The sequence below is a fragment of the Halichoerus grypus genome, chromosome 5 (assembly GCF_964656455.1).
Source record: "Halichoerus grypus chromosome 5, mHalGry1.hap1.1, whole genome shotgun sequence".
Lineage (NCBI taxonomy): Eukaryota > Metazoa > Chordata > Mammalia > Carnivora > Phocidae > Halichoerus > Halichoerus grypus.
Window position 1 is genome coordinate 136,871,821 of NC_135716.1, and position 26,652 is coordinate 136,898,472.

The following is a 26,652-nucleotide window of genomic DNA, read 5'->3' on the forward strand; positions in this document are numbered from 1 at the left end:
TTATTAGAACATACTAGCTAGAAGCAATATGAGTCATAATGTGATATTAGCGTCTAATGTGCCTGTAACTGAAGGTTCGCATTAAGAACTAGCCTACCCCACACTTAGTGGCATCAGTATTAATTAAGATTCTTAGAAGCTAACCAGATGTTGCCTACTATCTCTTAGAAAAAAATTAAGGCAAAATAAATTCTATACTGAAAATACTTTTCTTTGGAAATGGTATTTCAAACAATTAGTATTAGCTTCCTAACTAATAACGGTTTTTAAAAATATTTGCAAAGCATCTTATATACAAAATTGTGTCACTTTTCATTCATTAAAATGTTTATTCTGTTGTATGCAACAAATAATAGTTTATAATAATAGCTGATACTTATTAGGCACTGTCAACATGCCAGGTAAGCACTTCATACAGATTCCATTCAACCTTTTTAACAACTTCATGATATACAGTTATTGTCTTTATTTTATAGGTGAGGAAACTGAGGCACAAAGAGGTTAATAACCTTGTTCTAGAATTACCTCGGAGACAGAGCCAGGATACTAACCTGAGTAGGCTGGTACCAGAGTCTTTGCCCACTCACAATAGTAAACTATGAGTGTCAGGTTTCACTGCTGGTCAAAGGTTTTAGATCCTATGCAATAGTAAGGATCTAATATATATACACATACACACCTACTCATTATAGGGTTAAACATTTTGTACAATTTCAGGTCCATAGCAGTCCAACAGACAACTATTAGAGGGCGATCATAAATACATAGTTACAGTTACACATCTGGCTAATAACATACACATTTAGTATATGATGGTCATTCATGAACTTTGGGGAACTTAGAGTACTGAGTATAGCTTTGTGTTCCTGGATTCTAATAAAGATTAGAATATTAAGGGTGTTCTTCTGAGTCTTTAATATGAGTAGTACTTAGAAAAAACTTGCAAGAATGAAGGTTGACCTACCACTCAACTTCCCTTTTAGTGGGAAGCAGTGGAGAGAAATAACAATGAAATGAAACTGGACTAAACCTTTGAGGCATTTCCCTGGGTTCTTTTGACTGTGTTTTCTTCTTACTTTGGGCGCTTTCCTCATGATCTCACCCATTCCTTGACCCTAGTTCTCACCTTAGTGCAATTTATGGTTTCCAAATCCATTTTTGACCCTCTGTAAACCCACAATATCAGCTGCCATATATTGTCCCCCAGGTACCCTAATTTCATCATTTTCCCCCAAATTTCTTCCTCATTCTACCTTTTTAGGGATTACATTCACCCAGTAATAAGGCTCAAAACCTCAAAATTCTGTCCCTTTTGTGTGCCCACATGTGCAACTGCTGCCAGGCGGTCAGATAACTTCTAAAAATGTTTACCTCTCCCTTCCATGCCCCCGGCACTAGTTTATTCCTTCATGACCTCATCATCCCTACTGTAACCTGCCTTTCTGCCCTTTGGTCCTTCTTTCCTTACAGCCTGTCCTGCTACTGGATAGATCATGCTTAAGAAGGTATCACTCTACCATATTCACAGTAAAATCCAAATTTATACTAACATTCAGAACTCTCCCTAATGTGACCACAGCTTACCTGGATAAATCACTTGGTTAACAAAACTATGAGGCTTAGTATAAAACATAGCATTTGCACAATGCCAACCTTTTAAAACCTAGTCATCAAGCTAAAGAGACAAGATTTATATTCTATACATGAAACGATAATAATATAAGGCAAGATATGAAGAGCAATACAAGTTCAGAACCCTCTTCTTTCCAGGATTCTGGCAATAACAAGCACAAAAAAGGATGAGTCCATTTAGGATCAAAGTCTCAACTTGGTTAGTGGAGGAACTGATAACCTCTAACATGGCAGGCCCTCTGGCAGAAGCTTAGGGTAACTAATATGGAGTGTGCCTAAGGCAGAAGTGGAATCTCCTCTCTCCCACACTGAGTCTAAATCTTGAACCCTTTGAATCTCAATCTTGAACCTGAGGAAAAAGCTGGATCTTTGAAATAAACCCCATGTCCATGTACCTCTACAATAGAAAAGACCACAGACCTGCCTATGCTTGATTGCAGATGAGATCAACAGAATGGGCTGGTCTCCTTACAACATGAAATTAGGAAGCACAAGGACCCATTGGACTTGACAGTAGACAGGGAAAGGGTGTTGCGTAAGAAGAGTGACATATAATATTACTAGTAAAATATGGATCGATGTTCTGGACTTTGGCCAGTCACGTTTGTCACTCCTCCATGGGGTAGAGAGAGCAGAAGAGTTGACAGTTCCTTCCTCTTCAGACTAAGGAGTATAAACATTCCTCTCTAAGAACCAAATGAAGAATAAGCAACAGTATAGGAATACACAACAGACATAGATGACCTCAGGATAGAGTGATTAGTGATTATTTAAGAGTTCATGATATTAAAATAATTCTAGTTATTCCACTCTGCATTATCTCTGACAGAGGACCATCCAGACCCTAGTAATGTAAACTTTGTACTTTACTAGGAAGTTTGAATTTGAGAAATGGGTCATTTTGATGGGCTGTATAAACATACTAGGCAGAGAGAACAACATGAACACAAAAGGCAGAAAAGCAGAATGACTAAACAAGTAGGTTCGACCACATCATTGACAATTATGATCACCAGGCTTAATCGGTTCAGACTTTATTCATTAGGCAGAAGTAGACCAGTGAAGATTATTAGGGAAGCAACAATCCAAAATATGTTTTAGAAAGAATATAATTGCTGTATGAATGATAATTCCTGTCAAAATACTGCTCATGAACTGCATCACTGTCTCTAAATTGCTTTTTGTGTTCTGAGACATTCATCTCCAGAACCAGTATGGCAGTGTAGAGATAATATACATGCTACTGTATTCTTGTGTTGTGACATATATCACATTGATCACAGTCTTTATTTTTGCTGGATCCTGAATTTGGTGTCAGAATCTTTCTCAACACACTTCTAGCAGTCCTGATCAATTGATGAAACTCCTTTGCATGGTCTGGCATTGTAACAGAGGACAGGATTTGGATTACATGTCCAGCACCAGCTCTGTTATCTACTTAGCTCTGTGGCCTTAACAAGGAACTTGGTTCCCCTAAACCTTAATTATAAAATGGGACTGATATTTACCTTGTGGGATTGTACAAAATAAACTTAACTAGCATCTCCCCCATAGTAACTAATATAGTCTTACTTTCCTATATAGTATTGTCATTAGTTCTGATAACTGTGTATCAATAACCTGTAGGGATATTAGGTGAACACTAGAGTGCTTAAAATCTTCTATAGGAATCCAGACCAGACTCAAATTGGCAAGAGTTGGTGGTTGTCAAGTTGGCAACCTACCTTCTTCTAGGAAAAGAATATATGTGGACTCCCATGAATACGGAAATATAGGAGCCTGCCATGCATTACTTCTTAATAGCTGCCAGTGTAAGTATGGAAGGGGGTATTTCAGGAATGAAAGGTCCACGAGCCCTATGGGAAATATGCCATCACTTGCCAATGGCTTCTAAACCAAACGACAAGAACTTCTGCCACCACTAGGAGGCCCCAGAGGGACATGCTCTGAATAGGCATGCCAGTAAATACAGTCTCTTTTTTGGGGGGGCAGCTGTTGGAGGAAACACCTGCTGAAAGGCCCTTAAGGCTTATAGACAAAAGGCGTGTAGATTTTGGTGTTTTCAGCAAGTAGGTCATGTAGGAGTTTTAGAAATCTCTCAGAAGTAGTTCAAGATCGATCTTCACATAAAGTGAAGAGTGTGATGTCTGAGTAGCCCTATTGACAATTATTTGTGGGTAAATCTTGTTAGAAGACCCAAAAATAAGCAAATGAGAGATTACCAGTATCTAAACTAGGTACCAAATTACATGGTAAATGGGTTGTTTAAATCATTTAAGTAGTGTATAGATGCATGTTAATTTGGAAACTAATTCTTGATTTAATAATCATCTTTTATATCCTGCAGGCATTTAAAAGAAGTGCACTTACTGTGAAAACCAACTTCTTCTGCATCTGCCTGATCGTATTTAAAGGAACAGAAGAAATGTTTGTAATTAATCTGCCCAGTAAATACCAGATCATAGCACTAGGCAGGTGCGTGTCTAGATAAAATTTCTTGCAGCTAATTTAAACTTTCTACACACACCAGTAGATAATCTCAATGTAAATAATACATTTCTTCTTGACCCTTTAAAGTAAGCCAACATGTAGAAGAGGATATTAACTTCTATTCTGTATCACATACACTTCTGTATCCTTTTAGCTTTTGTGGATAGATTTAAAGCATTTATGAAGATGGCATTTTGGTAAAATGTTTTAAAACTCAGATTAAATTTAATGGTGAGTGGAATTAGGTACCACTTTCCCATGTAAAGCCCCAAATGCGTATTAGATTCTTTTTAAACTTCTAAAATTTTTCTAGAAGTTTATTGTGTAGCCACTATCTCAGGGATGAGTTTTTATACTCTAGTTATTTCTATGCTTATACAAAAAAACTATATTCAAAGTTTTAAATTTTTCACACCTCCTTTTATAAAATGCATTTTTCAGTACAAATATATTTTTAAATATGAAGTTGTTCTTAAACTGAACTACACAGACTCTACTGAATTTAAAGAAAAGAACTTTTTTATGGGGTATGTGATCACCTGCAAATTACTTTGAAGCATTAATTTAAATTTCTATTTTTCTGTGGTGTTATTTTGTATCATCCTCGTTCTATCACAAAATAAAGGGGAAGTGGGAATCACAGGATATGTTATAAATTAATAACATGTTTTTTTTAAAACCTCTGTATTTTTCTTTGACCATCTCTACAGGGGAAAAAATACTGTTCCCTTGGTACTTGCCCTAAGTCTTGACAAAATTTGTATATTACTGTATCATGTAAATAAAAATACTATATGAAAATCTGAAACAAAATTTAACTTAAGTTTGAAAATAACTGATTCTCCATTTAGATAAACTTCAGATTTACCTCTTAAAATGAAAATGAGTTTTTAAAAACTATTAAATGACATCAATTAACTATTAAACCTAATTCCCTTCACAAATGATTTTATTGGTACTATTTAAATAAGATTTTAAAGATAATCTGTCTGCTAAATACTAAGAACACTTTGTGATACAGACCTTATAATAGGACATTACCTAAATATACCAAAAAGGCTAATTCCTTTGTGTTCTAGCATTGAAAACTAACCTTAGGATGTAAGCCAAAGCATATAAAGAAACTTGTATTAGGAAAAAAGGGGTTAAGAAATAGATTGGTTGCATATATAATGCAAGTTATGTAGGTATGTGCTTAATGCTATTAAGTCAGTTACTGTATGTTTGACCTCAATACACTAAGCTTTTGCCTTTCAGAACAGCTGGGTCTGCCAAGAATCATTTCCCAGTTCTCTTCATTGTAGATCAGATGACTCTCGCTTTATCACCCTTGGAGGCCACATGAAGGACAAAGCAGAAAGATCCACACACAAAACTAATGTTTATATGGGGGGGAGGGGGGTATGGCATGGAGGAAGGCGGGGTATGGCATGGAGGAAGGCGGGGGGGGGGGGGGCAGGGGGGATACACTTGGCCCTGATCTTCCAATGAACATAACAGAAGAGACCAATTGAGACTTGAAACCCCTGTGTTACTCCAACCATTATTTAGTTACATCCTATCCATCTTTTTACTCTTTCTATTGAACAGAGAGGCTCCTTTGGCTGCCTTGACTTTTGTAAATGTTTCACTCACTTAGTTGTGGTTTATCATTTGGACAGAATGCTACATCTGGGATTTTTCTCCCCTCCTTAACGCCTCAAGGGAAAATGGCTTCTGTATGCTTCATATTTGATACATGAACATACACCCTGTTCTCTTCATTTTAAGAAGCAAGCCTAAGTTTATTGGTAACAGAAAACTGCATTTCTCAGAAACAGCCCTTCCCTCTAAAATGAACTTGAAAATAACTTGGAAGGGTTCATTCCTTGACAGGTATATTAGCGAAGTAACTGAGAAATCTTCAATATTTTTGCATTACCTAAATATCTTTATATTAAAACATCCCAATAAGCCTGAGTGTAGCTGAGAGAAGTACTTTGGAATTGCCTGTTTCTGTGATCTTAATTCATCAATGGACATTTTTGGTATTTTGGAACCTAATCCTTCAAAGTTCAAAGTGGACTCTTCTTAAATTGGCTTCTAATGGATATAAGAGATACTTGACTTATGAGGTAGTTGCTACAGGTCTCCATGAAAGCTACAGTGTTACTCAATATGATTAAATTTCTGAGGAAAACGTGTATTTAGAGGATTTACGTTTAAGATACCTTGAATATGGGTGCATTCTACTTTATTATTTATATAATATACTTTTATTTTCAAATGTTTCTCTGCTCCAGTTATTTAGAAGCTAGGACTTCCTCATCACGGATTTAAATCAGCATCCCGTGTTAAACCCATGTATGCTATTACAAAAAATAAAAAACTAGGACTACACCAGCAGCCAAGATGCTGACATTTGGGCACAGTGATTACAGATGGTGGCCGTGGACAGCGATGCTCCTGCTGATTCGGCAGTGATTCAAGGCTGCTTTTCTGTGCTGACCTGCCCTTTGAGTCTTTATGCACATTTGCTTTGAGAAATACTTCCTGATTTTTGCTTTGTCTAAACCGACTTCCTTTATCAGACTTAGAAGCACATACCTTCTTGCGGCCTGTGGCTGTCCACGTCTAGAACCAGATTTTCTTTGTGTATATATGTTCACTGTTTTAAAATATATCACCACTTAGTCAATATACTTTAATAGATGTCTTATGAAAGAAATATATTCATTAAAAACCATAGGTTGATGTGAAAATAATTGTTTTATTCTTAACACAGAGACTAAAGAGAACACATCTTTTTTTTCCTCCTGCCCTCCCAAAAGAACAATCTTTACATAAGAAACTATAACATAGATATGACATTATTTTTGCCAATTGAATATGATAGTAAAGATGAGCTTCTCCTAATATAGAATGATATACGTTATTAACAGGGCCAAGTTAACATGAAACATGATACGAATCAATGCTTATGGAAGTGGTAATCTTGAACCACTCAAAAAAGATCAAAAGGATGAAATCTTGTATAAAACCATTTAACTTACACAGAATGATCCTAGAAGTTTAGAACTAGTGAACATGGGTAATTAAAAAAAAAACCACTTAAATTCAGTAAAATTCACTGTTTAATTGTATTAAAGTAAATTAGCATTTTTGAAAATAAGAACATGGTCTAATCTCTCTGCCTTTTTATAAAGAAATCAAATTTCCACATGTAATAAGGCATGTTCAAACTTCAAGCACTTTAAATTGCCTTCTCACAGTAATTAAAAAGATCATCACAAATTTAATCCCTGAGATATAATTTCTAAAGAATGAAATATACATTACTTGCATTCTAAAATGTAACGAAAACTAAATTTAAATACCAAAATTCATGATTTCCTTTAAAAAGAAGGACTTGATTTTCCCAGTAGGCTCACTGGATTTGCAGATTTCTTTTTAAGACAACAAATTGTAGAGTACATTTCCTGAGTAAACACTGTGGATTAAGGGCATTTTCTCTTATTTTCCCACTTGGATAACTGAATATTAATAAAACTACAATATGTCTTGGCCACTCTATAGTTAGAAAATAAAAGCCTCCACTGGGCTTGGGTCCCCATATACATTTATTTTTATATGGACAACAATGACTTTTCACCATTTTTTCCCTATGTGATTCTCAAAATGATCATTTCATTTATACGTAGCAAAAAAGTTAAAAAAAAAACCTTTAAGCACTGTTAATACTTTCACATTTGTTTGTGGAGATAGAGTTAGTTGATTTTCTTCTGATTTCTTCGATTTTTGGAATCCCACATGATTATAATGTTAAAGTATACCAAGAAGAACAGGAAGTTCAAGCAGGATACAAAACAAATCAATACAGAAAATAAGTCCGGTAGTTTCTGAGGAGGTTCCAGTGTGATAGTTATCAGTGTCAGAAGTACCATAGTGATGACTGAGATAAGAAACTATAAGGAGGGAAAAAAACATTACTGAGTAATATAAAAGATAAATTTAAATGTACTGGTAATATTTACTTATAGCTGTAAGTGAGCAGAATTGAAGGTAAAGGGTGGGGGCCCAATCTCTTCTACTGGTGGATCTCAACCTAGGCCACATGTTAGAATCATCTGGGGGTAGGTATAAAAATCTCAATGCCAGGCCACACTTCAGACCAATTAAATCAGAGTTTCTGGGGTAGGCCTCGGGATTTAAAAGCTTTCCACGTGATTCCCATGTGTAGCCAAAGCCTAAGAACCCCTATCATACTTAATACCACCCAAGTACTAAAGAAAGTTATCTGGAACAGACAATATTGCTAGTCAGGGTTAAATTCAGGGTATGCTCCAGGGTCTTGAGTCCCTATAGGATATAAAGTTCTAAGCTAATCTCAGAACTTGTCTATAAAAAAGCCTTCCATGGCAAATAGAAAATTACATTTCATATTCATGGAACACTTTCAATGAGCTAATGCTGCAGTAAGTCATGGTGGAGCATATGAAAGAAAATGTAATCTGGCCTCAAAGAGTTTTCAATTTGATTACGGGAATACATGAACTAATTAAATAAAATCACAAGGTCACATTTTATTAAATGCCAAAGTGAGTAGTAAAAATACTTCATTTATTGTAATTGTGTAGCAGTCAGTTTTCTTTAGACTAGTGCACTGTACAATAGAACTTTCTGCAATGATGGAAATGTTCTATACCTGTGTACATCAAAAGAGTAACTGCTAACTACATGTGGCCAATGAGCATTCAAAACATGCCTATTGTGACTGAGCTGAATTTTTTATTTAATTTTACTAAGTTAAAATTTTTAATGTGTCTAGTGATTACTGTATTGGACATTTTTTTTTTTTAAGATTTACTTATTTATTATTTGAGAGAGAGAGAGAGTGTGTGCACAGAGGAGAGGAGGAGGGGAAGATGGAAGAGAACCTCAAGCAAACTCCCTCCTGAGCATGGAGCCCCATGCAGGGCTCGATCCCAGGACCCTGCGATCATTACCTGAGCTGAAATCAAGAGTCAGATGCCTAACCGAATGAGCCACCCAGGCGCCCCTTCCGTATTGGACAGTTTAGCTCTAGACTATGAGCTCCTTTAAGACAAGGACCAGCCAGATCTTAGTCATTTTACCCTGGCATAGCACGTAAGTACACAGAAGCTGCTTAAGTAAATGTAGAAAGCAAGCAGAAATCATAGTGACTTTCATGAAGAATGTGGGACATAAATGGAACCCAAAAAGATGTTTTAATGGCTATATTATAACAGGATTTAAAAACCTGAATAGAGTAATGCAGTGCTCATTCCAGATGGAAGCCTGGGAAGGATAGTAACCAAAAAAGCTGACAAACAGGTATAAACAGGCCGCAAATATCCTCCAAAGGGAAAATCCCTGTCAACCTTATTGAAAAGTAAAAACTTCTGAAGTGAAATCATCAAATTTAAAGTTTCAAACTTAATGGGCACCTGCATGGCTCAGTCAGTTAAGTTTCTGACTCTTGGTTTTGGCTCAGGTCATGATCTCAGGGTTGTGAGACCGAGCCTCGAATCGGGCTCTACACTCAGCACAGAGTTTGCTTGAGATTCTTCCCCCCTCCCTCTCCCTTTTCCTCCCCCTCTGCTCCCTCCCCCCTTAAATAAAGAAAATCTTAAAAAGAAGAAAGTTTCAAATAAGAAATATGGGACTGGTTGAAATGTCATGACACTATGATCCTGAATCAGTGTTAAGGGGTATGTTAAAATTCCTCCTACTTTATTTTTTTTTTATTTTAAAGATTTTATTTATTCATTTGAAAGAGCGAGAGAGAGAGCACGAGTGGGGTGAGGGACAGAGGGAGAAGCAGACTCCCCGCTGAGCAGGGAGCCCAATGCAGGGCTTGATCCCAGGACCCTGTGATCATGACCTGAGCCAAAGGTAGACGCTTAACTGACTGAGCCACCCAGGTGCCCTAAAATTCCTCCTGCTTTAAACAAACTCCAGCTATTACCCCATTTGTCTGCTTCTGTTTACAGCAAAGTTTCCCAAAGGAGTTGCCTATAACTTACTGCATCCAATTCCCTTTCCATTCATTATTGAATCCAAACCAATTAGATTTTTACCTCAGTTGATCCAATGAAACTATATCTCAATAGCATCTGAAATAGCACATCACTCCCATCTCCTTGAAACACTTCCTTAACTTCCGTAACACTATACTCTTCTGGTTTCTTCCCACCTCAATAGTTAATCCTTCTCAGACAGCTTTGCTGGTTCCTTCTCATGTCCCCTACCTCTATGCATTGTAATATCCCAAGGCTCAGTACTTAGTCGTCTAATATACTCACACCTTTGGTGAGCTCATTCAGTGACATGACTAATTCTCATCTCTATGCCAAAGACTCAAATTATTGTCTCCAGCCTGGACCTCTCTCCCCTAAACTCCAGACTCATTCAAATGCATATGTAATAAGCATCTAAAACTACAAGGACAAGCTATCCTTAATAAGATTAACAGCTGACTTCTCATCAGAAAACACTGAGGCCACAAGGCAGTGGGATGGATGACATTCAAATTGCTGAAAGGAGAAAAAGACAAGAATTCCTTCTCTAGCAAAAATACCCTTCAGGGTGGCTCAGTTGGCTTAGCGATTGCCTTTGACTCAGGTCATGATCCCGGAGTCCTGGGACTGAGTCCCACATCGGGCTCCATGCTCAGCGGGGAGTCTGCCTCTCCCTCTGACCACCACCCCCCCCCGCCCCTGTTTATGCACTCTCTCTAATAAAATCTTTAAAAAAAAAAAAATACTCTTCAAAATGAAGGAAGAATTAACAAAAACAAAGTCAATACATTTGAAAACACTGAAATAATACAAAGTGTGTTCTCTAAACACATTGGAATTAAATGAAAATACAAAAACAAAGAAATCTGGGAAACCCCAAATAGATGAAGATTTATTTATTTACTTGAGAGAGCACTTGTGCAGGGTGGGGAGGGGGGTTGGGAACAGAGGGAGAAGGAGAGAGAATCTCAAGCAGATTCCTGGGTGAGCAAGGAGCCCCACACAGGGCTCTACCTCATGACCCATGAGATCATGACAACAAAAGTCATGAGTCGGACACTTAACCGACTTAGCCACCCAGGCACCCCTGGGAAATCCCCAAATATTTGGAAACTGAACAAGTTTCTAAGTAATTAATGAGCCAAAGAAGAAATCACAATGGAAATGGCCTATATTTTTAACTCAATTAAAAAATGTCAAAATTTGGGGCGCCTGGGTGGCTCAGTCGTTAAGTGTCTGCCTTCGGCTCAGGTCATGATCCCAGCATCCTGGGATCAAGCCCCGCATCGGGCTCCCTGCTCCGTGGGAAGCCTGCTTCTCCCTCTCCCACTCCCCCTGCTTGTGTTCCCTCTCTCACTGTGTCTCTGTCAAATAAATAAAATTAAAAAAAAAAAAAAGTGAAGGAAATCTACATAATAGGAGAAATATTTCCAAATCATGTATCTAGTCAGGGACCTGTATCAAGAATGTATAAAGAACTCTTACAACTCAAAAATAAAAAGCCAAGCCAATTAAAAATGGGCAACAGATATGAATAGGCATTTCTCCAAAGAAGATAATACAAATGGCCAAAGAGCACATAAAAAGATAAATAAAATCTTAAAAAAAAAAAACTGATGAACAGATAATGTCCATTACAATGGAATATAGTATGGCAATAAAACAGAATGAAGTATTGATGCATGCTACAACACAGATGAACCTCAAAAACATTATGCTGAGTGAAAGTAGCCAGTTATAAAAGCCTACATTTTTTTTTAAAGTAGGCTCCACGTCTGGCATGGAGTCCAACATGGGGATCAAACCCACAACCCTGAGATCAAGACCTGAGCTGAGATCAAGAGTCGGACGCTCCACTAAACCACCCAGGCGCCCCGACTACATTTTCTATAATTCCATGTTATGGTCTGAATTATGTCCCCACAAATTCATATGTTGTAGTCCCAACCCCCAACGTGAATGCATTTGGAGACAGAAACTTTAGGAAGGTTAAATTGAGGTAGTAAAGGAGGGGCCCTAATTTGATAGGATTAGTGTTCTTATAAGAAGAGGAAGAGCCACCACAGAACTCTCTACACACCCACACAAAGAAGAGGCCATATGAGGCCACAGCAAGGTTGCCGATAACCCAGAAAGAAAGGCCTCACCAGAAACCTTGATGAGGCACCTTGATTTTTTTTTTTCAACAGAGAGAGAGACAGCGAGACAGGGAACACAAGCAGGGGGAGTGGGAGAGGGAGAAGCAGGCTTCCTGCTGAGCAAGGAGCCCGATGTGGGACTCGATCACAGGACCCTGGGATCATGACCTGAGCCGAAGGCAGACGCTTAACGACTGAGCCACCCAGGCGCCCAAGGCACCTTGATTTTAGACTTCAAGCCTCCAGAACTCTAAGAAAATACATTTCTGTTACTTAAGCCACCTAGTCTGTGGTATTTTGTTATGGCAAAGCAAACTAATACATTTCATTTTTTGGAATGTCCAGATTGGTAAATATGTAGGTACAGAAAGTATATTACTGGCTGTCCACGGCTGGAGTTTAGGGTGGAATGGGATATGGCTGCTAATGGAAAGAGGGTTCCTTTTTGGGGTGATGGAAATAATCTAAAATTAGATTGTGGTCATGGTTGTACAACTCTATGTACATACTTAAAACCACCAAATTGCACACTTTAAATGGGTGGATTTTATGGGTGAATTTATGTGAATTATATCTCAAAAAAGCTATAAAAGAAAAAGATATTACTTTTTTTTTTTTTTAACAGTGGCATGCTAAGTCCCATCCCTTAAAAACTGAACAACTCATGGCACAGTTGGTTAAGTGTCCAACTCTTGATTTCAGCTCAGGTCATAATCTCAAGGTTGTGAGACTGAGCCCTGCATTGGACTCCTCACTGGGCATAGAGCCTGCTTAAGATTCTCTCTCTCCCTCTCTCTCCGCCCCTCCCCTCACAGCACTCTCTCTTAAAAAAAAAAAAAAAAAAAACAACTGAACAACTTACCAAATATTGTATAATTCTGGGAAAAAATGTAAAACGTGGAAGATATTTCCTAACAGAAATGGAAAAGGACTTCAATTGCAGTTCTTCTTCAGAAGTCTTTTCAAATATTGAAAAAGAAATTGCACAAGCTATAAAAAATGCCATTGTTGTCACAACTGAGGGCATTAGGAGTTCATCCTTCAGTAGAAGAGGTAGCATACTGTAAGAGAAAACAGGAAAAACATCAAAAGAGAATTGCTAATTCAAAACATAATCACTTTGTAAAAAATTTTTAAATGAGTTTATGAGAACTATACTGAAAACATATAAATATTGGTTTGACTCACCTAAATGTTGACACAAGTAAAAACCAAGTAGACATAAAAGGAATTTCACTTAAAACTAAGCAGACTGGTCTAAAATGATAAAGAAAAAATATTTTAATCTTAGGAAACAGAATTTCAATTCTTGTGAAAAATATAAACACATTTTGTCTGTCTGATCTTTGGGGTAGCTAAACAAACAAAAAACAGCCAGTAAGGTCTCCATATGGATCACTGGTTCATTTTTTTATATCAATCCAAACTAAGTGAGTCTAAACATAAAACAAGGTATCAACTCCTCCTAATAAATGAAAAACTGCTTCTTCCAATATTCCATTAATGGAACCTTTTTTTTCTTGTCATACAAGAAAAAAACAGCAGCTTACAGAAAGGATCAGATAAATTCAAACATTCAGAGAAAGAGAGCTTTTTCATGTTTCATCCTACTTGGGAAATAAATTAATTCCCAGTATAGTGGTTTCAAACTTCTTTTTTTATTATCTTCCATGTTACATATTACTAATCTAAGTTAAAAACTAAAGTTATAACAGGATCATCCTCTGCCACGGATGCGAGAACAACAGACACAAAGAATTATAAGAGGAAACAAGTTGATAATGGCAGAAGAAAAGAAAAGCGGAAAAAAACAAGTAGAAAGCAGCCAAATGAAAAGAGCAATAGTATAGGAAGAGGAAGTATAATGCCAATAAATGGAACTACTGGCTTTATGACAGAGTTTAGGGTCACAGGTCCCAATTCTGTGACCTCCTTACTAGCACCACTGGTCTCATTACCTTCTGGATTCTACTGTGGCAATGCTCAAGAAGAAGGGGACCTGAGTCCTAGTCCCAGCTCTGCCACTTACTGTATGACCTTGAACAAATGATTAATTTAACCATCTTTCTTAGGTGTAAATGGAAATAGTAGTAATACCTTGTATTGTTACATAATTGAAAGAACTCTTTTACAAGTATTATCTAATTTTTTAATAAAATAACTTTTTACTAATGATGGCAGTTGTTGAATACTTGTTACTATTATTATTATTATTTGGGGTCTCCTTATTTTAAAAGGTTTGAGCATTCTCCTCCTTTCTTAGAAGGATGACTTTTCCCCATATCAACCAGCATATGCAGTGTAAGGCCTGGGATTACAAACTGATTGAACTACCACACTAAAAGAAAATACTAGAGGACTTTCAATTTCACTACTTGATGCTTTTTAAATCAGACTGTATTTATGTTAAAAACATGCACGTAGTAGGTGCTCAATAAACAGTATTTTCTCTTTCTGGGTCTTAACTCTTTCCCATTTATTCATTCAGTAGTCATTTACTAAATACAAGTATTTATTGAAAACTTATGTACAATCACTGCCCTGAAAGGAATACAAAGAGGAATAGAACTCAGCCCTTGAACTCAAGGTACTTAGTATTTATATTTAAGCAGCAAAATCCCCTGCATCCTCAACCTCTTCTCTCAATCTTTTCCTTCACCACCTTGTTGAAAACAAATCCTGGCTCCCTTCCCCTGAGGAAAACGCTGCCCCTCGGCCCTCTCAACCTCACCTGTTTTGTTGTTCTTTCCATAGTCCTGAAACAACTTGACCCAGAGGGAGATAACCCCTTTGCTCTTTATCACTTCTTCCACATCAGTTCTCCGTCTCTCCACCCTAATAATCTCCATGTCCTCAGGCTTTATCCCTGTTAGTCCTCATCTTTGTCCTCATCCACCAACAAAAGAGTCACTTCCCTCATTACTCAGTCATTTCAAATCCTTACTCACGCACTCTCTACAACCCTACTCATCTTCATTCCTGGCAATTTTTACATAGATGATCTTCCAACACCCTGACTTCTCGTTTGCTGGAACTCCTCTCTTCTAGTGATCTCATTTTCATTCCTACACCCTTCGGTTATACTCAGGACTGTAACCCCTCCATAATCACAACGCAGCAACTGCATCCTGACCACTATCTCCTACCTTTTCAGCACTCCGGAACTTCAACAATCTTTTGATCCCAACAATCATTTGATCCCATCTTCAATCCATTATTCCTACCACCTCTTTCACTTTGCCTCACTCCTTTGGTTGTCTTTTCTTTTCCCTTCTTAACCAGCTTAAATTCTAAGGTCAACCATTAAAATCACTCCCATGCTTTCACTCTCAAGCCCTGTGCAAGCCCATTATCCTCACTAGACAAAACCACAAACCTGGAAAGACCCAACTCTCCACCTGTACTTATTCCAACCATACTGAGCAACTGCTCTTGAAGGAAACACTTCCCCACACTGTTTTCACTTTAAGGAATTATTTATTTTGAGAGAGAGACAGCGGGGAGGACGGGCAGAGGGAGAGAGAAAATCTCAAGCAGATTCCCTGCTCAACGTGGAGAAGCCCAAGGCAGGACTCATCTCACAACCCTGAGATCAAGACCTGAGCCAAAAGAGTCCGATGCTTAACCAACTGAGCCATCCAGGTGCCCCTGTTTTCACTTTGGATACATGATCATGATGATATTCAAGTGTCTACCACTATATATTTCTCTAGTCTGTTCTGTGTCTCTTTTGAAAAATAATCCACACCTTCTCATAATCTCATAATCCCAACAGCTCCAACCTGCTCTTGCCTAATGACCTTGCCTTCTTCTTCGTTAAGAAAATTGAAGCAATTAGAAGAACTTTAACAGATGCCACCATCACATCTACTCTCTTCCCAGCATCTATACCAATATACCCTGTTGCCTCTTTTTATTAAAGTGAACTACTCATGCATCTGTCCAAAGCCAGTCCTTCCATTCACACTCTGGGTCTGATCCCATCTCCCTTTCCAAGGGGTATTGCTCCAACAACTCTGACCTCCCTCCTGTATCATCAGTGTTCCCTCTGTACAGACCATTCCCACACCATTATTTCTCCTATCTTACAACCTTAAACAACAAGCCTCACTTGACTTTACTTTCTCTACCAATTATTGCTTTTATTTTTTCTCCCCTTTTCAGCAAAGCTCACCTGTTTACCTATCTCACACCATATATAAAAATTAACTCAAAATAGATCAAAGACCTAAACTTCTATAGAGCTAAGTCCATAAACTTCTTAGAAATAACATGAGAGTAAGTCTTTATTACCTTGGATTTGGCAATGGTTTGTTAGACATGACACCAAAAGCCCAAGCAACAAAAAGAAATAATAGATAAATTGAACTTCATCAAAATTAAAAACTTGAAAGTTTTTAAAACCTTAAAAAATGCTCAACATCACTAGCTATTAGGGAAATGCAAATCAGAACCACAATGAAATACCACTTCACACCCCGTAGGATGGGGGGGGGGCGGGGAAGGAAAATAACAAGTGCTAGCAAGGAGGTAGAAAAACTGGAAACATCATACATTACATTACTGGTGGGAATGCAAAATGGTATAACTGCTGTGGAAAACAGTTTGATGGTTCCTCAGTTAAATACAGAATTACTATATGACCCAGAAATCCCACTCCTGGGTGTAGACTCAAGAGTACTGAAAACAGGGGCGCCTGGGTGGCTCAGTCGGTTGGGCGTCTGCCTTCGGCTCAGGTCATGATCCCGCTGTCCTGGGATCGAGCCCCGCATTGGGCTCCTTGCTCAGCAGAGAGCCTGCTTCTCCCTCTGCCTCTGCTACTGCTCTGCCTGCTTGTGCTCTCTCTCTCTCGAATAAATAAATAAAATCTTTAAATTAAAAAAAAAAAAGAAGAGTACTGAAAACAAATGTTCAAACAAAAACTTATGCAGGAATGTTCATACTGGCACTATTCACAATAACCAAAAGGTGGAAACCCAAATGTTCATCAAATGATGCCTGGATGAACAAAATATAGTATATCCATACAATGCAATATTATTCAGGCATAAAAATGAAGTACTGATACATGCTACAACATGGATGAACCTTGAAAATATTATCTTACATGAAATAGATCAGACATAAAAAGCCAAATATTATATTATTCCAATTATATGAAGTATCCAAAATAGGCAAACTCATAGAGACAGAAAGTAATTTAGTGGTTACAAGAATTGAGGGATGGGAAGAGAATGGGCACTGACCCCTTAAAGGGTACAACATTTCTTTTTGGGGTGATAAAAATGTTCTGGAAGTAGACAGTGGTGATGGTTGCACAGCATTGTGACTACTGGTATATTTTGCCACAATTAAATAAATTTTAAAAAAAAAGAATTATCTATAGCTATCTTCAATTTCTCTCCTCTCTCCTCTCTCCTCTCATTATTTCTTAAACCCACCTTAATCAGGCTTTGATCCCTGCATCACTCCATCAACATTAGCCTTGTCAAAGTCACCAATGACTTCCATTTTGCTAAGGCAAAGAGTCTGTTCTCAGCCCTCATCTTGAGTGATCACCTCAGGATAAGAGGTGGGATTGATCTAGGGCTGGATTCAAGTATTCCAATGTGTTCTGGGCAAATATTATTTTAATATTGGGATAATATACCCCGACTGTCACCCAATTTCTGTGATAACCAGGAAAAAATTTTAATGCTCTTAAAACAAAGTAGTCTGATTAGGGATTGCCAATAGGGTCTAAACAAAGGTTTTGACAAAAGAAATAGCAAGGAGTCAACATATGAAAGTTGCTAAAGAGGTGAATGAAAAGAACAAAACTATTAAACAGTTGTGGAAATGAATGCAATGAAAAAGGCAAAGATGACAAACAGGCTCCAATCTGAGGAGAAAATCTCTTTGGTTTATTCAATTTTTTTATTAGCATATAAAAAATATATATGAAGAAACAGAAATAAGTATGTCAGTAATTCTATGAAACTTTCAGTTTAAAATATTATATTTATAAAGAAGTAAAATTATAAGAAATCATTCTGGAAAAATATAATTTTATGAATAATCTTATGCAACTACATAATAACATTTGTGTGGTTTTGTTTTACACTTGGGTGATTATATGTAGGTAATAAATTTATGTATATATTATAAACACATAATAATAAATAAATAAAACACAACATTTTTACTTACAATGATACCAAGAGAATGGACTTTTCATGTACTTGGAAAGAAAATAAAAAGAATGACAGTGCACAGCTAACCTTTAAGGAAAAAGGAGGGAGAATGAGATATAACAACTTATAAACTATAACAGTAGTTTAATTATGAATCTAAATAAAAATCATCTGAAGTAAAATTTTAAAGTTTAATGTAGTTTCTATCTAGAAGGAAAATATCTATACAACACTAATGCATAATATTTTATTCAAATTTAGTATAACATTTCTTGAAAAAACAATGATTATAAAGCTATATTTAACCACCTAAAACAAGTTCATTCAGACTCAGTTATTAATAAACAAAACAAAGACACAACAATCAGACCTTCATCCCCCCCTTGGAATCTCTGACAATTTAAATTAAAAAGCACTGAGGGCCAGAAGTTCAAAATCTAAAACTTGTGAAACAAATCTATTTTAGTGTTTTTAAAAGATATACGTCAATAAAATACATTAAATGTTTTATAAAGTCTTCATTTGCTATTTGGGGTTTAAAATTAAAATTACTTAGATCTATTTTCAGAAGTTTATGATCTGCATATTGGACATCCATCTACACACATCCAGTCCAGAGCAAATCCTATCTACACCACCTTCTAAATACAATATCCACCCACTTCTCTCCCTTCCCCTCTGCTGAGGGTGGCAGAGGAGTGGTCTAAACCACACTCATCTTTCTCCTGGACTACTGCAATAACCTCCTAATTGGTAACAGTCTTGCTTCCTTACAGTCCATTATGTACTCAGCCACCATATCAGATCATGTAAATTTCCCTGTTTAAAATCCTCAAATAGCTTCCCATTAACCCTGAGAATAAAATCCAAACTCCTATCTGGGTCCTGCCTTCCTCTTCCAGTCTATTTCTTACTGTCTCCCTCACGCACTTCATACCAGCCACTTCATACCAGTCCCTTTATGTGCTGAACATACCAAATGTGTTCCTGCTTTAAAGAAAAACTTCATTTTATCAAGTCAGAGAAGAGATCTTCTTGTGAATGGTTCCTTCTGGCCAGTCATTCAGCTCAAGGCTCAAATGTCACTTCCATAGAAAGGCCTTCCCTTTCAAGCTAAAGTAGTGCACCCTAACCAAAACCCACCAGCACTCCTTTCATATAACACTATTGTCCTCATAGCTCCCATTACTTCCAGATATTTTCCCATTAACAAATCTATTTTGTTTATTGTCCTTCTACCACTAGCATGAAAGGCCCCAATTAAGAGAGCAGGGATATGAGCTGTCATTCAGTTACACACCAGTACTTAGAAAAGGACCTGGCACATTAGAGGGCACTCAAAAAATACTACTTGAATAAATTAAATATGATCATTTTGCTGCTATACATATATTAGTGTTCATACTATCAATTACCTCATATAGACTTATACTGAGAAATAATTCAATCTTTATTGAAAGGAAAACACTTTAAAATAATTATGGGAAATGTTTTCAAAGTTCTCAGAAATATTCAGTAAGAATTCAAAACATCAACACTAATAAAAAAAGTCATTAATTAAATTGTTTTTAGTTTTTTAAACCAAAGGCTTATATTAAAACATATCAAACAGAATAAAATTAGGAAATTAAGAGAAAAAATGTTTTTTCTGGCTTATAATCCTAAAAGTAATTACCTCTAACACTGCTACAGTTACTCAAACTCTGAAATTCCATTCGATTATCTTTGAAATATACCTTTATTTAGCATGTTATTTCCTAGAAAAATAACATAATCTTAAGTAAGCTTGCAAATATTTCAAGTTAGGCTTATTAACAACATCAGAGCATTATTATTATTCCTTCTATTCTAAAAGTCCTATAGAAAATTAACAGATGATGTAGAATGCTCAGAGTTTATTCTCAGAATGAAACGAGAAATTGTCAATAAAAAGGTAATAACAAAGGAAAGAGAACATGAAACTATCGTTTTTATACTGGGGTACCCATATGCACTTTTGAAGTATTTTACTGTTATGCTCTGTTCTGGCTTGTTTTTGAAATGCAATGTAAATAAGTGGCCGTCCCAAAATTAAAACCCTAATTTCTAAAATGTTGTCTCCTTATAAGTCCACTAAGACTTTGCATAAAGTAAATTTTCTTGATATTTTAAAAGATATTTTTAAAATACCATCTTAGGGGCACCTGGGTGGCTCAGTCGGTTAGGCGGCTGCCTTCAGCTCAGGTCATGATCCCAGGGTCCTGGGATCAAGCCCCATGTCCAGCTCCCTGCTCAGCAGAGAGCCTGCTTCTCCTCCCTCTGCCTGCCACTCTGACTACTTGTGCTCTCTCTCTCTCTCTCTGTCAAATAAATAAATAAATAAATAAATAAATCTTTAAAAAAATAAAATAAAATATCATCTTAGAGACCAAGGCACAAAGAACCAAATTTTAAATACCACAGAAATACAACCAGGGAGGAATTTGTGAACTCACTCAGAGAAACCCAAAGTTGTAGGAAATATAACCAATTCATCTTCAAGTATAACCAAGTCATCTTCCTAAAACAGAGATCTGTCCCCTCTCCTCAAAACTCTTTTTTGGTACCTCTGGCACACAAATCAAACTCCAATTTTTTCAACCCAACATTCAAGGTCTTACCCGATTTGATCCTTTTCGACTCTTATCTCCCACTATATCCTTTCCTAACCTCAACATACACATACACACACACACACACACACACACACACAAGTCACACAAATTTCATTGTTTAATAGCTATTCCCAGCATTCCCTATCCTTTCCCACCACGGTATCCTCAAGTTCTTCCTCCTGCCTTGAATTCTCTTCTGCTATATAACCTCGTATTCCAAATCTTGCCCAGCTTTCAAAATTTGGTTCCAATCCCACTTACTCTAAGAAGCTGCCTAAAATCTGCCCCAGGGGCGCCTGGGTGGCTCAGTCATTAAGCGTCTACCTTCAGCTTGGGTCATGATCCCAGGGTCCTGGGATCGAGCCCCGCATTGGGCTCCCTGCTCCACGGGAAGCCTGTTTCTCCCTCTCCCACTCCCTCTGCTTGTGTTCCCTTTCTCACTGTGTCTATCTCTGTCAAATAAATAAAGTCTTAACTAAATAAATATATATGTATGATAAAATCTGCCCCAAAGTAATATCTCCCTTTCCCACACTATCATAGCACTTAATGTGTAACTAAAAGAACTTACTACCTTCTGCTTAATAGCATAATTATTTAAACATATGTCTATCCCCACTCTTTTCTTCTCTGTATTCCCTCATTGACTAATACAAAGCAGAAATTAAATAGTTGTTGAATTAAACTGAAAGATTCTGATTATTCAGCCTAGTATACAACACAGCACCAAAGTATGTCAGACACTCAATATATGTTCACCAAATATATGAATACCTTATTTTCCAGTCCAGTAAATCCCATACAGAGTAAGAAAATAATTATCTGTATTTTTAAAAGATCAGTTGCAGCAAGAATTAAGTATTTAAAGTAATGAGAAACTTACCAGAGTAAATCTGAATCCTTTGGGAGAGGGCTGAAGTGTTAATTTTATACAAGCAGGGAGCAGGCTCAAAAATGTAAAACAAAAGCTAAAAAAAGAATAAAAATAAAACATTTGTTTTCTTTGTAGAGGTATGTAATTAAAACAAGGAAATATTTTTTAATATAAGGATCACATTACTTACCAACTTGTTTATTTCAAATTAAAGGTTTTTTATTTATTAAATGTAAATTTAACACCAAATAACATTTAAATAAAATCCATGCATTGAAATATTTACAAACTTTTATACGTGATTATATAATACAGAAAAAAATACTACACTACTTATGTTATTTACAGAAAACATACACAAAGATAGATAGCTAAAGTCAATTCTCAAACACTCAAAATAAGAAACACTACCAGGCATAAAGAGACAATATATATTTGTAACACAAATATTCATAAAATTTACTCACAAGAGAACCTCTCACAAAAGTTGACTGATTTTCAGCCCATGGTAAATCAGAAAGAACAAGTTACAAAGGGAGTGGGCAGCTGCTAGAGCTTCTCCTAGTGATGGCTGATGGGCAGGGAGGAAAAGGAACTCAAGAGCAGAGCCATGTGGAGCCAGTTAGTACCATGGCAAACAGCTTTTGCAAGCCTTAAGGACAACTATTATAACACAAAACAATAACTGATTTTCTCACTGTTGGTGGCTTTGTGGTGTGTCAATGTGGCTCGGCTGAACTACAGTTCCCTGAATTCTCTCTCTAGTAGGCTGCCAGCTACAGTGGGCTACAAGGGATATTCTCAAAAGAATTGGAGGACAGAGGGAGGCAGCACCATTGTGTAGCGGGCACACACACACACACACAGCTTCTCCCAGTTATTCAAACACGAATCTTGGTGCTGTGGGGACGAGATTGTGCAGATGTAATGAAAGTCCCTCTTCAGTTGATTTTAACTTAATCAAAAGGGAGATTCTTGGATGGCCTGACTTAATCAATTCAAAGACTTTTAAAAGAGAGCTTAGGTCTTCCCTAAATCGAGATTCCAAACAGAAACTGGATTTGAATTGCTCTTCCTTCCCCTTAGATATTCCTTCCTGAATGCCTGCCTTGTGGACTTCCAGTTTGTTCAATCAGACCCCATGACAGTATAGGCCAATTTCTTGTAATAAATTCTCTCTCTCTCTCTCTCTCTCTCTCTCACACACACACACACACACACCCCTCCACTCATTCTTCTCTGGTTGAGCCCTGATTGATACACTACTGAAAATCATGACTCTTCAAGATAATGTTTAATCATGTTTAGTACACTTTGTTTAAGGGGGAGGGAAATAGGTAACAATCGAGAAAAGATGATCACTTAACATATTTCAAATAAAAGTTCTGCTATATAGAAGGATAGGTCTGTGTTATGTGGAAAATTCACTAATGAAGAACACCTCATTCCCTAATGACACCAGATAAATGAGATATTACCATAACACTTTTAGAGAACAGCTTATACAACACTATATACAAACTTTGTATCTCTTACCTGATTATTATCTGGATGTGACGTGGCAAAATATCCTTGATCTTCAGAAAGATACTGAAGCTGCACCAAATATTGGCTACTTTATCCTTAAAAGAGATTTGTTAGTTTTACATTCTGATATAATAGAAAGAAATATTAAACTCTATCAAAGTACAGCCCATAATCTCTAAATAAACTTTTGAGACATAAAGCTTTTGTTCACAATTTTATAACTTGCTTAAACTCTCCAAGGAATACACACATACACATACACACACACACACACACGCATTTTTCGTTTTTTGCAATGGGAGTTGACCTAAATCACTAGGCAACCATAATCTAGACATTCCCAAGAAATGTTTATTTTTTTCAAAGAGCAGCACACTATCCCTAAATACTTAAAGTTATTCATCTTTGGAAATTTTTCTAGGGAATCTTTTTTCCTAATTTGCAGAACACACATTTTTTGACCCATTTTATCACACACCTGAAATTATCTCAAGTATAACCTACTAGCAACTTACAATGACAAGAGTTAATTGCTAATAAATCAAGGTATTTAAAGACATTAGCAGTTGTGGTAGGATCACTTTCAAAATTAAATTTGTAACTACAGCTCTCTGCTTGTGAAACCTATCCTCTACCCAGCTGCTTAACTCATAGCTGTGTAAGCATAACACCAAGAAAGTAACTAACAGGGAAGAGCAAGATGGCGGAGAAGAAGGAGACCTAAATTTTGTCTGGTCCCAGGAATTCAGCTAGATAGGGATCAAACCATTCTGAACACCTACGAACTTAACAGGGGATTGAAGAAAATAATAGCAGCAACTCTCTGAACAGAAAAGCGACCACTTTCTGGAAGGTAGGACGTGCAGAGAAGTGAATCGGAGGCGATATTCAGGAAGACAGACCACGGGGGGAGGGAGCCTCCATCAGCAGCTACTGGCGAGTGATAGAGCAGCAGAGCACAAAATCAGAACTTTTAGAAGTCGGCTCCGCTGAGGGACATCGCACCAGTCGCTAAGTGGGGGGTGGAACACTTGCTGGGACAGTGTGGTCTCAGGACCCTCGGGGTCACAGAAAGACCGGGGGTGCCTGAGTGCGGCAGAGCTCCCAGGTATCGGAGTGGGGAAGCCAGCTGCAGAGATGGCGCCAAGGAGTGGGCTCTCAGATGGGGTTGCCATAAACCGTGATCCACGGCACAGTCGGGCCACCGCTCCTCCAGCAGGGACCCAACAAGCGGCAGATCCAGGAAGACTCCCCTTCCTCCCCGGGGAGGAGAGGCAAGGGAGCGCACCTCAGGGATCTGCTGGGTTTGGAGACTCCACATGGGGTCGGGTGCCAGAGACAGAAACAGTCACAGGCCAGGTGAGCACGGAGTGCGGCCGGAGACTGGGGAGACGGGAGTGACTGACTGCTTTTCTCTGGGGGCACACTAAGGAGTGGGGCCCCGAGTTCTCAGCTCCTCCAGGGTGGAGATTGGGAGGCCGCCATTTTCACTCTTGTCCTCCAAAGCTGTACGGAAAGCATGCAGGGAACAAAAGCTCCCAAGAGCAAACCCGACCAGATTACTTAGCACAGCCCCAAGCAAGGGCAGGGCAATTCCACCTCAGGCAAAGACATTTGGGAACCATGGCAACAGGCCCCTCCCCCAGAAGATCAGCAAGAACAGTCAGCCAAGACCAAGTTTACTGATCAATGAGAATGCAGAATGCCAGCACTAGGGGAATACTGCACATAGAATTCATGGCTTTTTTCCCCCTGATTCTTTAGTCTTTCAAAGTTAATTTTTAAAATTTTTTTTTCTTTTTCTATTTTTTTTTGAATTTTTCTTTTTCCCTTTTTCAACCAACATCTTATCAATCTCTTTTTTAAAAATCTTTATTTTTCATTTTTAGAGTCATATTCTATCCCTTCATTGTAGTTAACCTTATTTTTGGTATATATATAAGTTGTTCTCCCTTTAAAATTTTGGGATACAGTTTCTTCTAACAGACCAAAATATACCCTAAATCTCTAGTGTATGGCTTTGTTCTAGTCTCCTGCCTGATCACATTCTCTCCCCTTTTTTTTTTTTAATTTCTCTTCTTTCTTTTTTCAACCAACTTATCAATTCCTTTTATAAAATCTTTTATAATATTCATCTTTACAGTCATATTCTATCCCTTCATCATATTTACTCTTATTTTTGTACATATATAAGTTTTTCTTTCTTTAAAATTTTGGGAGGCAGGTTCTTCTAACAGACCAAAATACACCCAAAATCTAGTGTGTGGCACTGATCTATTCACCAGCCTGATCATATTTGATCATATTCTTTTTTTCTTTTTTTGCTTTCTTTTTCTTTTCTCTGTCTCTTTTTTTCTTTTTTCTTTTTTCTTTCTTTCCCTTTGTTTTCCCCCGGTTTCAGGTCTCTTCTGATTTGTTTAGTGTATATTTTTCTGGGGTCGTTGTTACCGTTAGCATTTTGTTCTCTCATTCACCTGTTCTCCTCTGGACAAAATGACAAGACAGAAAAACTCACCTCAAAAAAAAGAACAAGAGGCAGTACTGACTGCCAGGGACCTAATCAATACGGACATTAGTAAGATGTCGGAACTAGAGTTCAGAATAATGATTATAAAGATACTAGCTGGACTTGAAAAAAGCAGGGAAGATACTAGAGAAACCCTTTCTGGAGAAATAAAAGAACTAAAATCTAACCGAGTCGAAATCAAAAAGGCTATTAATAAGGTGAAATCAAAAATGGAGGCTCTAACTGCTAGGATAGAGGCAGAAGAGAGAATTAGTGATATAGAAGACCAAATGATGGAGAATAAAGAAGCTGAGAAAAAGAGAGATAAACAACTACTGGATCATGAGGGCAGAATTCGAGAGACAAGTGATACCATAAGATGCAACAATATTAGAATAATTGGGATCCCAGAAGAAGAAGAAAGAGAGAGAGGGGCAGAAAGTATATTGGAGCAAATTATAGCAGAGAACTTCCCTCATTTGGGGAAGGAAACAGGCATCAAAATCCAGGAGGCACAGAGAACCCCCCTCAAAATCAATAAAAACAGGTCAACACCCTGACATCTAATAGTAAAACTTACAAGTCTCAGAGACAAAGAGAAAATCCTGAAAGCAGCTCGGGACAAGAGGTCTGTAACCTACAATGGTAGAAACATTAGA

At 37.4% G+C, this 26,652-nt stretch overlaps 2 protein-coding genes across 5 annotated transcripts in view; one reads left to right on the forward strand and one right to left on the reverse strand.

Moving 5' to 3' along the window:
• The window catches only part of ITGB3BP (integrin subunit beta 3 binding protein), a 62,596-nt gene extending 58,494 nt beyond the window's left edge, over positions 1 to 4,102 (forward strand). For both annotated transcript variants that reach the window (XM_078073015.1, XM_078073016.1), the window contains one exon: positions 3,980 to 4,102. The gene's annotated coding sequence lies outside the window, so the exon portion shown is untranslated. The remainder of the gene's footprint in view (positions 1 to 3,979) is intronic.
• Positions 4,103 to 6,851: 2,749 nt separating this feature from the next.
• Positions 6,852 to 26,652, reverse strand: part of ALG6 (ALG6 alpha-1,3-glucosyltransferase) — a 67,356-nt gene continuing 47,555 nt past the window's right edge. For all 3 annotated transcript variants that reach the window (XM_078073018.1, XM_036091360.2, XM_036091361.2), the window contains 6 exons: positions 23,497 to 23,582; positions 21,970 to 22,054; positions 18,470 to 18,540; positions 13,469 to 13,537; positions 13,143 to 13,341; positions 6,852 to 8,066 (listed from right to left, as the gene is read on the reverse strand). In XM_078073018.1, coding sequence (XP_077929144.1) covers positions 7,869 to 8,066; positions 13,143 to 13,341; positions 13,469 to 13,537; positions 18,470 to 18,540; positions 21,970 to 22,054; positions 23,497 to 23,582 — 708 coding nt within the window. In that variant the 3' untranslated portion in view covers positions 6,852 to 7,868. The remainder of the gene's footprint in view (positions 8,067 to 13,142; positions 13,342 to 13,468; positions 13,538 to 18,469; positions 18,541 to 21,969; positions 22,055 to 23,496; positions 23,583 to 26,652) is intronic.